Raw genomic sequence first — 12,054 nt, 5'->3', positions numbered from 1 at the left:
AGAAGCAAGCAAGAAAAGCTGTACCAAGAGTGAGGTGCACAGGAATGTGTCCAAGTTTTAGCTCTCTCTGTAAATTAGCACTGGTTTTCTCTGCTCCCTCTGCTCCTGTCCCTGTTCCTGGGAGCACAGCCCGGCCCCCGGCTGTCCCCTCCTGGCAGGGAGTTGTGCAGAGCCACAAGGGCCCCCTGAGCCTCCTTTGCTCCAGGCTGAGCCCCTTCCCAGCTCCCTCAGCCCCTGATGGGGCTCCAGCCAGGATAGCATCCTAGTGCTATACAAAGAGCAGGGTATAGACCTGCCAAAGGTGCTTTTATCACCGCATTTTAAACTTTCATAAATACAGAAAGACTCTGCAGAAAGCACTAAAGCCAAGCCAGCAGCCGAAGTGCCAATGTCCTGCGCACTGCAGCGCGGCCCGGCCCGGCCCCAGGCTCGGTGCCGCGGTTGCCCGGTAACCGCGCCCGGGCCCTCAGCGTCTGTGACGGCGCCGCGGCCTCAGCGCCCGCAGCCGCCCCGCTGCTCATTCGCACCCGGTGCGCTCAGCCGGCGGCACTCGGTCACTGCCAGCGGAGTTGTTCGCAGAACAGTGCTGACTGTGAGCGAGAACTCGCAAAACATTGCTCTGCGAGGGACTCCTAAACTTGCAGAACATTAGTTTCTGCCAGAGAGTCCTGAATTTCGTTTGAAGGTAAAGATTGACTCAAGTTGTACTTTCTGGTTTTATCACATCTGTGCTCTGAAAGAGAATGCCAAAGGGAAATACAGGATGGGATAATGCCAGTCTTCAGTTCAGTGGCATGTACAGCTGAGGGGATGAACAATACATGATCTGCAGATGGTGTTTTTTTCTCACTGAAGAAATGCAACATCTCCTAAATATACTTGTCTATACATTTTTTCCTATAGTATTTATTTAAACTACTTATAGGTGAATGAGTTCTGTTCAAGTTTCAGTGGGTTGTTATGATCTGGTTATTAAAATTATTAAGGAGATGCCCCTGGATCTCGTGCAAACCGAGACCATGTGTCAAAGTCAATAGTTTGGATTTTATGGAACAGTAAATGTAAGGAAGTGAGAGGGAGAAAGAAATAGAAAAAGGAGAGGGGGAGGGAGGGGGCTGGGAAGGAGGGAAGAAAGAGAGCGACAGAGACAGATTTAGTAGAAAATATCACCATTCCATGGATCCCATCCCATCCCATTCAGTCCTCTTCTGGTCTCTGTGGTGAGGCCTTGCAAAATGTAAGACTCCAATGGATTAATGCAGATTTGGGAAAGGTGGAACTGCCCAGGTACCTCCCTGGGATGGGGCAAGTTTGGCTCTGTCTCTTACTACTCTCAAATAATATAAAATCTTTAGCACCAGTATGTCCTTTGAGTCTGCCATGAATTGGGTTGTGGATTTTCAGATCTGTTGTGTTTCTCTGCATGCCATGCAGTCATCTGGTGCAAGGCCTCAGGGATGGCTCTGGGGGCACTTTGGAGGTCTTTGCTGGGTTGTGACACCCCCTCAGCTGCCCCTCATGGGAATGTCCCCTGGATGTGGCCTTCTGGGGCTGGGGGCTTTTAGAGCTGAGCCAGTTGGTCTGAGGGAGGATGGGTGTCCACTGCCCCTTACCAGAGGTTGTGCCTCACCCCCAAAATTTCCTCCTTCCCCCTCTGTTGATGGGAGGTTTGTGTGCAAACCTGGCCTCAGCAGACGAGTCTGTGGCTATGACTTCCCCAGCCTGAAGGCAGAGAGAGCTGATTTTCAGGACAACTGCTGGATTTGACTTTAGTGGGGATATATTTTTACTCCCTCAGCCTTGTTCACTTCTACCCAGGCCTGAGCTAATAGGACAATAGTGTCACATTTATTTTGTCTCAAGTTCCCTTGGGCAGCTTAACTCCCAGTGCCAAGTTCCAGTCAGGAGGCATTTTCAGGGAAGGGTGGTTTTGGGGGGTCTCAGCTTCTTTATTCAATTTTGTCACAATGGGCAAAAAGTCCTTTATAGCAATACTTAAGCCATTAACCATAACATTCCAGTCTCTCACAAGTCCTGTGAGGAGCAGCTGAGAGAGCAGAGGTCATTTAGCCTAAAAAAGAGGAGGTCCACTCAAGCTGGTTTTAAGTAATATTTGAGCTACAGCTTTGTCTGTTCTAAGTATTATTAATGTTCAGCATTTTAGCTCCAGGTTTCAGTACGATCCATCTTTAAATTGCCAAGGTAGCCATATAGTTGCAATAAAGTCCAGCTTGAGGCCTAACAACACTAGCTACTTCTGCCTAATGAGCACTTAGCTACTTTCAAATCATATAAAACCTTTAGCACCAGTACATCCCTTGAGTCTGCCATGAATTGGGTTCTGGATTTTCAGAGTTCCATTGTTGTTCCTTCCAGTTCTGTTGAGGTATTGTCACTCCTCTGCGACATCATCCCTTCTCGATGGCTTCTGGAGTGCCAAAGACACCAACACCTCGTATTTTGCTCAGAGAAAGACTGAAGGCTAATTCTGTGAGTAACCCCTGGGGCTGTGTTAAGGCTGGAAACTGCCCTGCTGGCCCTGCTCTCCCTGCCCCTGTTGTCCAGCAGTGCTCTGAAGCTGCAGAGCCCCTCCCCAGCCCTTTGTGCCATGCTCCTGTTGCTGGGGCTGTCCTGGTGCAGTAGGGAACACTGTGGGTGTGTCAGGGACAGCCCAGCGCCTTGCCTGGCTGTGCCAGCAGAGCCAAGTGAAACCAATGGACAGCTGAAGCCCTCAGCATGGGCTTCTTTCCTTCCCCTTTGCCTCAGCCATTCCTTCTGTCAGGCTGGGCACTCACCTGTGCTGCTCTGACCATCCTGCCCTTGGGCACCCGGGCACGTGAGGGGGAAAGCTCAAACTCTGCCCAAAGCCTTGAGAGCCATGGCTGGTCCCAGCTGGAAGAGCTGCCAAGGCAGCTGTTCTCTCCCAGCTCCTGAGTGGGCACAGATGCAGCCCTGCAGGCAGCGCTGGATGGAGCCAGGGCCACAAAGGTCCCTTGCTGTCTGCAGCTCACTTGGCTGAAGATGCCCCACTGCTGAGCCTCTGCCAAGGAGATCCCTCTGTTTTCTTGTGTCCAGGGCTCTGTCAGCCCAGACAGAGAAAACCAATGCTAATTGACAGAGAGAGCTAAAACTTGGACACATTCCTGTGCACCTCACTCTTGGTACAGCTTTTCTTGCTTGCTTCTCTTGGACTCAGCCAGCAGTGCTATCTCCTGGCTGTGAGTTTTGAGTGTTGTGCAGGGATGAAGTTCGGGCAGTTCTGAGAGCTCCTCCCCACTCTCTGAAAAGGTCACTGCCTCAATCCAATGAAATGAAAGAGGAAACAAAGACCCAAAGAGCAGAAATCCCCAACCATGTCCCATCAAATCACAGAGAGACTCATGGGACACAGCCATGTGGCTGGAGTATGTGTGTTGCACTCTGTATTATTAATTTATTGGTGCTAAGTATTTCAGCAGGAAACTTCCAGGGCTTCCAGAACTGTGCTAGTGGCTGTGATCACAAATCATTCATCAGTACTAAGTGAACAAGAAAAGCCTCCATGAGCAAGGGTATTTCTGAGACTCTTGCTGGATTTTTTCCTTCCAGCTGACTCCCTCTGCCTTCCAGAAGGAGATGTCTCTCAGCACCAAGCAGAGGCTGGCCAGAGCTAAGAAGCTGAGTCTGCCTCAGGTTGTCCAGCCTCAAGACAAGCCTGGGACCTCCCATCACAAGGTAGCCTTTCCCTGCCCTTGCTGTTTGATGTGATAATTGAGGAGGATGCCAAAAGAGCAGCTTGGCTTGAGCCTGCTCAGAGTGGTCGAGGAGCTTTTGGTCAGCCCAGGGCAGAGGTGGAAGAGCCACTGTTTGCCCAGTGTGGGCTGGGCAGATGTGCTCACCCAGAGTCTGCACTTCACTGGGGATCAGAGCAGAATCTTCCTCCCAGCAGCTGAACCTGTCTCTGCTCTCTCTGGCCTCTCCCTGCAGTTCTCAGCAGCTGCCCCAGAGCAGCGCTCATTTCAGCCTTGCCCACCAGAGGTGGTGTTTCAGAACTACAGCCCCGGTGAGGTCTGTGAAGTGCCGCTGGTTCTGAGGAACAGGGACAAGGTGAGTGCTGGGACTGGAGGTTTAACGCTGTGCTGGAAGAGGAGAGCAGAGAAGGGTGCTTAAGGATGGCACCAGGGCATGTCCACCTGTGCCATCACAAGTGGCAAAACCATCATTCCATGTCTCTCCTGCAGATTCCTCACTTGGTGAAGGTCACCTTGAAGAGCTCACCTTATTTCCAGCTGGTGGGCCCCAATGACGTGTGCCGCAAGGTGCCACCGGGCCTCTACACCACTGTCCGCATCCTCTTCACCCCTGGGCAGAGAAAGGTCAGTCTGGAGAGCCCAAGAGGTTGCTGTTTTCAGTGGAAAGTGGACCTGCAAGGCTGGATTCAGGGCATCTGGCCTGACTTTTGAGGACCTGTTTGGTTTCAGAGGATCTAGATCTGGAACTAGGATCTTTGCCCATGCTAAAGATGGAGATAAAGGCTCTGTGCTGAGACAGTTTCTTTTCCCACAGGATTATTTCCACCAGCTCCTCTGCACCACTGAAAGAGAAGAGTTTGTTGTGCCAATTTGGGCCATCGGTGGCCGAGCCATCCTGGACTTCCCTGACCAGCTGGACTTCTCCAAGTGTCCGGTCAAGTACAGCACCCAGAAGACCCTGCTGGTTCACAATGTTGGAAACCGGCCTGCTCGTTACGAGCTGAGCACCCAGAGGTGAGGCAGCTCATCTGTCCTTGTGCAAAGGATATCACCTTTGGGTGATGGCAGAGTTGGGAAAGAGCAGCAAAAGGAACCAGAGCATCAGAGCTGCTGCCCTGCAGCCCTGGCTGGAAGTGAGCAGGACGTGTGGGGTTTGCCGTTGCTTCTCATGGTTTAAGCAGGATGCAGCCTTTGAGCTTTCTCTGTCTCAGATTTCCAGGAGGGTGCTGGAACATGTTGGTAGCTGGCTTGCACCCTCCTGAGCAGAAGCAGCTTCTGAAATGCTTACTCAGCACTGCCAGCCAAATAGACCCATTCTCTGGGAGGCCACAGGCACGTGGCTTTCCAGTGATCCCCGCATCAGATGCCCAACATGAGCTGGGCTGTGGGCAGCCTGTGCTGTTCCTGCCAGTCTCAGAAGACAATCAGTGTTTCTCCTCTTGGCTGAACTGGAGAGGGTAATGCATTTTTGACACCGTACCTGCAAGGAAACCAGTTCAGTTGGCTGGTGGTGTGTTGAGGGTTATGTGATCCCAGAGGTCTTGGTGTAGGAGCTGAGCTCAGGAATGCAGCACAGACCTGCTGTCTAACCTCAGGCAGCTGAGTGGCTTTGATTTTTTTTTCTCTGGCAAAACAGAGGTCAAAAGGCAAATTGACTTTTCTGCTGCGAAACATGAGGGTCCAAGAGGAGCTTCCACCAAAGCCTGCCAGAGCTATTGGCAGCTCCAATCCAGGCTCCTCAGATGCTGCTCAAGCAGGCTGCTGCTTTGGACTGTGCAAACATGTAGGCAGGAACTTGTAAATCCATGCACGGTTTTTCTCTGGGATTTTCAGATCTTGTTTTGTCACCGCCATAATAAATCCCAATAAAGTCTGGTAACCTTTTACAATGTGCTTGCCAGCAGTTCTGTTGAGTGCTACAGAGCATGTTGGATCCTGCTTGATAGGGATTTAAAGAGTTTCTGAACTTCAGGAATTAAATCTTGAAGTAGATGAAATAGAGCCTAGGTGCTCTATTTCAGACAGAGGGAAAGATGGAGCTTGTGAGCTGCTGACTCTGGACAGAATTTTTCAGCACAGAGATGGAGCTGCTGTAACCTAACAGACTGAATTTATTAGAACAATTAATGCTGCTTGACGTCAGAATTAACTGACCATCACTTAAAAGTAATAGATGTTAAGATTAGATGATATTTGAGTTTCTTCCAGCAATAAGTGTTTGTGGACTGATGAGGCAATTCAATTAGCCCTATTTTTTTGTCTCCCTTGGTGTGGGAGGCAACTTTTCATGAGATCCATTCTCCCAAAATCAAATCATTTAATAATGGCAGTTAAGACACCAGTGGACAAAAGAACATTTGGCTGTAGCAGATAACTGTACCATGGGACTTGAAACAGATTGCAGCCTCCTTGCACACAGCATTTACCAAAAGTGCAGGTGAATGGTGCTTTGAGAGACTTGGTCACAAAATTGCCAGCTTTGCTCACTGGTCAGCTCTGTTTCTGAATTATGTCAGGAGTACTTGGTCCTTGGTATCCATGGCCATAACTTTTGCCCAGCCCTGTAAGGGGAGCTGATGCCTCATGAAGGTAAGCAAGATGCAAATGACCCTTGAGCCGCATTGCAGACAGCTGGATACAGAGTATGGGGGAGATGAGGTCATTTCATCCCACAGGATCTTGTGAGGGCTGGATCTCCTTACACTAGAGTCAGTGGCTGTTTCTGACCCTGTCTGTTCTGTCTTCTGCTGACTGTGGTTGGTTTGCTCTTTGCTTGCACAAGTGAGCAGAACTGGACTGCAAAAGTGTTAATGTCCCCAAATCTCCACCAAGAGTCCTACTGTCTCTGTGTTGCAGCCCTTTCTCTGTCACTCCGGCCATGGGAACTCTGGATGTTGGTGATGCCGTGGAGGTGGCAGTGGAATTTCAGCCACTGAAGACTGGTGACCATTCCGCGTCCCTTGTTGTGCACTACGACACAGGTGAGTGCTGGGCAGTGCTCAGGGCACTCTGTGCATCCCTCAGAGCAGAGCCTGTTCTAAGCAGAAAGGCTGGTGTGGCCGTGGGTTTCAAGAGGGAGATGATGATACTTTTCATGGGGTTAATTTTCTAGTCATCTGGTTTGTAGTCATGCAGTTTGTCATCTTGATCCTTGTAGAGCTCCATGTAAATGCCATTTCTAGAGAGCATGTCTGGTATTTGTTGTTTGCATCTTGCCTGGGAAAGGCTCACCTGCAACAGGAATGGTGAGCTTGAAGTCTGAGCCCAGATGCATCCCAGGAGCTGGCTGGGAATAATGAAGCTTTGAAAGCTCTGGAAATGAGGGAGCTTTGGTAGGGGTCTGTTCTAGAGGGTGAAATGCTGGCAGGTTGTAAGGACAGCGTCATGCTGTGCACATGCAGCTCTCAGCTTGTGACCCATGGACTGATCCATGGAACTGCTCACTCAGCTAAAAGCTGTGACACTTTCTTCTGCTGCCTGTGGTGTGCTCTGTTCCTTGTGCTTCCATCAGCCAGTGAGCTGAGCAAAGACTCCCCTCTGCTTTGTTCCAGGTGAAGACACCCACACAAGCCTTCATGGCAGAGCTGTGGATGCCCACATCGGGCTGGACAGGAATGCTGTGACCCTGGAGAAGACGTACATCACCATGTCAAGCAGCGCAACTGTGCTCATCCACAACCGCAGCGACATCACAGCCCGCTTCCAGTGGAAGGCTGTGGATACTGAGGAACAGGAGGAGCAGCTGAGGCTGAGGTGGGTTTGAAAGATCCATTTCAGAGACATTCCTTGCCCAAGGGTAAAACTAACATATGGCTTCAGGAGGTACTGGTGCTTTTGAATGGCTTTGGGTAAGTAAACCAGCCCATCTTTCCTGCCTCCTCCAAGCAGTTGTGTGTCAGGAAAAGCTGCCTGAGGTGGCTGGTGGATTCTTCCTCAGCTGTGGCAGAGGCTTTGAGGGCTGTTCTGTTGAGGGCTGCTGGCTTTGGAAAGCTCTCCTGAGCTTGCAAGTGTGGAGTGAACAAGTGACCCTCTGATCCATTTGGGACCCCATGGCTCAGGGTCAGCCCTTTGCTGTGGAGCTGCTCCTGCACTTCCACTTCTCTCTGCAAAGACGTGGCTTATTAAACAACCTGCTGGGTTTGTCTTTCCTACACCTGCAGGCAGTATCACAGGATATACCAGCAGCAAAGACACAAGTTGTATAGTTTTCTGAAGGAGCATGAAGTGGACATCTCTTGCCGAGAACGCCTTGCTCTTCTCAACCACACCTTCCAGACTGAGGTAGCAAAGATCAGAGGAGATCCCATGCTGTTAGACGATGACATTTTCTCCCTTGAGCCAAAGGTAAATGATGGCTGAGAACCTCCCTTCCTGCTTCTCTCCTTCCTCTTCCTCCTCATCCCTTGACTGATTGTCATGGTTTGAGCCTGGCACAGAGCCAGTGCCCCCATGAAAATGCCCTCACCCTGGTGTCTGCTGTGAGATGTGACCAGGAATAAGCAAAACAGGCTCCAACTTAAACATAAAGAACACTTTATTACCTAAACTACAGGAAAATAGGGAAAAACTATAAGGAAAAGAAAAAAAAAAATGAAAACCTTACAAAAAACCACTTTCCTCCTCCCCACTACCTGACTTTCCCAATCCGATACATTCTCCCAAATCACCAACTGCCCAGCCTGGCACCACACTTTAGTATACTCAAACTTCAGTTCATGAAGAGGAAAGGAGTCCTTCTTGTTCCATAGGCTTCCCCTGGAAACACACTGAAACCTCGTGTGCTTCCCTGTCACTTCGGCACCGCCCGGAAAAAAGTCCTTTTGCCGCTTGTGACATCTTCCTTCCATGCCCAGTGCTCTCACCACTGTGCATGGCCAGAGCTGCTTTTAGGGTTGTCTTTCAAGGATGCCTTGTCTCACTCCAAAAAGGCAGTCTCTGCTTTGGGACATCTGTCCCCCCCATATTTTTCCAAGCCCCTGGGGCCGGGGGGTCCTCACGATGAACCCTCCTGGTTCTGAGCCACTGCTTCCCCCTAAGTGCAGTCTCTGTGTCACAGGAACAGAGTCCATGGCCACAAGAAAATTCCAGCCAAAAGGCCACTCCAAATCATCTCTCCCCATTCAATCATCTCCACGTTCTTCGGGCCAGGTCCTTGTCTCATCTCATCTCTTATCTCCCTTCTTATTCAGCTTCGAGGAGGATTAGCATTTTTGCAAGGCCCCAATCATAAAAGAAAGGGGTTAAAACTTTCAGTCTCTGTCCCGGAGCTGCGGCACTCCCACACACGCTGCCGCTCCGGCCGGGCACTCTTCTCCCCCCCCTTCTCCTCCTGGGCCGGCTGCTATCACATTCGGTGTCGCCGGCTCTCTCTCTCCCTCCTGGGGGGGGGATGGCTGCCCGAGGGCTGACTCCCTGGGATCTTCCACCCTTCCATCCTCGAGGGCCTCCTCACCTCCCATCTCTGTCCAAGCCCAGGGCCTACCACGTGGCTGCCCCTCCCCCGCCCAGCAGCAGCGGCTGGACGGGGGGGGGAGATCTGACCTCTTCGCCTCGACGTCCCAAGAGAGCCTGCCAGGGGCAGAGCTCTGCTTTTTAACCCCTGTGTATTCTCGGAGGTGTGTCCAAACCCCACTGGCTACACCAGGTGCCAGTATCAAACTCTCAAACATCCATTGGTTTGACCACAGCATCCCAGAATTCCCACTTCTTCCTGGTCAAACCACCACACTGATCAAGGGTAAGTAAGGTCACTTGACTGATCCCTGCCTCAGCTGGCTTTGTGTGCCAAGAGAGAAGTCATGGGGATTCTGGTGAGGCCAGAGAGCTGGTTGCAAAAAGCATTTCTGCCCTGTGGGCTCCTGGCAGGCAGCGGGAGCCTGACTAAAGCTTCCAAACTCTATTCTCATAGTTATTGATGAGTGTTACTCACTCCTTGCTTGTCACTGATGCTCCAAATAACAGCTTACAGGACTGTGGTTGAAAACAAGAATTGTGGTGTCTGAAGATAAAGGTTTTGCTGTGTCCTTCTGCTTTAGGAGGGTGAGATCATGCCGAAGTGCTCGGCTGAAATCAGCGTGTTCTTCACGCCCCAGGCAGGCCAGGTCTATGAGCGAACAGTTTACTGTGACATCTCAGGTATGGCTCCTTCCCCTGCCCCTCTCTGCAGTGAAGGCAGCTGCAAACACTCCCCCAGATCACTGGGCTCCTGTGCCATGGCTGGGGAGGGTTTGTGCTCAGCAGGGCACTGCTGGCATGTTCCACTGTCCCTGCAGCTTCCAGGGCATCTCCTCTATTTTGATTTTTTCCCTCTCAGCTGTTCTGAATGCTGCCTGTATTTAGTCTGCTCCTCCTCCCTTGGGGAAAACACTCTGAGGTGCACTCAGAAGGAGGAAGAACAAAATTTCTGGCATTTCCTAAAGTTCCACACTCAACATAGGGGATGGTCTCTATGGATGTACTGCATCTCCTGAGGGAAGAGAAGGGTCCATATCTGCTCCTGGGACATCAGGAGCTGGTCCCATGCAGCACAGAGTCAGGGACTGGCACTAAGGCAGCCTGGAAAATGCAGGAGAGCAGAAGGAACTCCTGTACTGAAATAGAAATCTCTCCCCAGGCCGTGAGAACAGGCTGCCCCTGCTCCTCGTGGGGGAAGGCCTCGGGCCCCGGGTCCATTTCCACTTTGAGGAACTGAACATCGGGGAGGTTTTTGTCAGAGTAACCCACAGATATGAGGTAAGCAGCAGGATTGGGGTGGGTCCTGCTGGCTCCTAGGGTAGCAGTGAGCCTTTTGGACCTGTGGGATTTCTGGCAACTTGGGTAGTTGTGATGCTAGTCAATTTTGGGGGGATTTTTTGGAATCGGGATCTTTTGGATGGGGTCAGAAAGGTGTGTCTGTTGTTCATGAGACCCTAGGCCCTGCTTTTGGGCAGCCTTCTTTGGAGATCAGCTGGGAGGCTTCCTGCAAAACCACTTGACACATGAAACCAACACTGGCTCAAAAAGCTGCATGGTCAGAGGCTTTTGTTCCAGTCCCAGACACAAATCACCTTTGTGCTCAGGCTGTCCAAAAGCAGCTGGAACAAACTGGCTGCATTTGAGTTCAAGACCATTGCAAACAGTTTTCAGTCATGTCCCTCCTGCATATTCGTGGGAGTCAGAGGAAAACCATCCGCCCTCCTGGCTCAGCGCTGGTCAAAGCCCTTGGCAGTGCTTTCCCTTGCTGACCAGCCCCTCACCACACTTCAGCCATGATGTACCTCTGGCTCTAGAAAGAGCAAAGTGTTTCTGGGAATGAAGCCAAGGAACTTCCTATATCTTTGCTTCTGGTTTCTCCCACTCCTGCTGTAAACAGGTTGGGCTGCAATGGAAGCTGAACATGCCCTGCCCATGGTGGGGTTGGACACGTTTGAAATCTCTGTGGTGATGTCACTGGTAATGCTGTGATGCCCAGTGCTGCTCTTAGGGCCAGGTGTGAATGAACTGGGTGATGCTGAGCAGCCCCTCTGTGCTGCAGGTCAAACTGGACTATCTCTGCCAGTGGGAAAATCCCAGAGTGACCCTGGTTATGTGAAGTTATCACTGCTTTGCATGAAAAACCCAAAGCTATACAAAACTGTATTTCACAGTTGTATTTTTGGCTTCTGCCATGCAGCAGCACAAGGCATCTTCTGTCTTTTACAGGTGTTAATAGTTTAATTTGAAAGTGACTCAGACTTCTGTAGGAAAGGAACATTCCTCATGTATTTCCACTTTGCTTTTCTGCTGCTGCAGGCATACCTGGTCAACAATGGGCCTGTTGAGGCTCCCTTCAAACTCATCCCTCCAACCACAGCCATGGGCTCCTGCTTCACCTTCCTGCCCCAGGAGGGCATCGTGGCACCAGAGAAGCTCCAGGCCATCCGGGTCTCCTTCTGTCCCACCATCCGGGGGGAGTTTGAGGAACAATTCTGCTTCCATGTGGCTGAATCCCCTAAGCCGGTGATCTTCACTGTCAGGTGGGGAGGGCTTTGGGAGCTTGTTGGGCACATCTGTAGCTGTCTCTGGGTAATCATCTTCCATCTCCCTCATTTTGTGGTGGAGCAGAGAAAAAAGGTGTTGCCTGAGGTGACTCTGGCTCTGGCATCCCTTTAGTGTGGGGGTGCCTGCTGCCCTGTGTGGGTACCCAGGAGCTGCAGTGACTCCTCCCTGCAGGGATGTCTCCTGCTTAGGCTGTTGCAGGCAGTGGGATGGATCAGCTTTGGGCAGCAGCTGCTCTGGGATGTCCCACCTGAACACCCAGAAAGGCCCCCAGAGTTTTGGAGATGGGCCAGCCTGGGTCATTCTG

The 12,054-nt window shown here is 51.2% G+C and overlaps 1 protein-coding gene across 2 annotated transcripts in view; it reads left to right on the top strand.

Annotated features, from left to right (window-relative positions):
* The first annotated feature begins 464 nt into the window (after positions 1-464).
* The window catches only part of LOC106630608 (hydrocephalus-inducing protein homolog), a 29,847-nt gene continuing 18,257 nt past the window's right edge, over positions 465-12,054 (top strand). For both annotated transcript variants that reach the window (XM_074551088.1, XM_074551087.1), the window contains exons 1-12: positions 465-685; positions 2,377-2,490; positions 3,589-3,714; positions 3,967-4,086; positions 4,221-4,355; positions 4,546-4,745; positions 6,588-6,712; positions 7,283-7,484; positions 7,892-8,075; positions 9,767-9,866; positions 10,345-10,463; positions 11,502-11,725. In XM_074551088.1, the coding sequence (XP_074407189.1) occupies positions 2,422-2,490; positions 3,589-3,714; positions 3,967-4,086; positions 4,221-4,355; positions 4,546-4,745; positions 6,588-6,712; positions 7,283-7,484; positions 7,892-8,075; positions 9,767-9,866; positions 10,345-10,463; positions 11,502-11,725 (1,604 nt within the window). In that variant the 5' untranslated portion in view covers positions 465-685; positions 2,377-2,421. The remainder of the gene's footprint in view (positions 686-2,376; positions 2,491-3,588; positions 3,715-3,966; positions 4,087-4,220; positions 4,356-4,545; positions 4,746-6,587; positions 6,713-7,282; positions 7,485-7,891; positions 8,076-9,766; positions 9,867-10,344; positions 10,464-11,501; positions 11,726-12,054) is intronic.

This window comes from Zonotrichia albicollis, chromosome 13, assembly GCF_047830755.1.
Source record: "Zonotrichia albicollis isolate bZonAlb1 chromosome 13, bZonAlb1.hap1, whole genome shotgun sequence".
NCBI lineage: Eukaryota > Metazoa > Chordata > Aves > Passeriformes > Passerellidae > Zonotrichia > Zonotrichia albicollis.
Note: the sequence above shows the minus strand (reverse complement) of the source record. Positions and strands in the feature narration are given on the sequence as shown.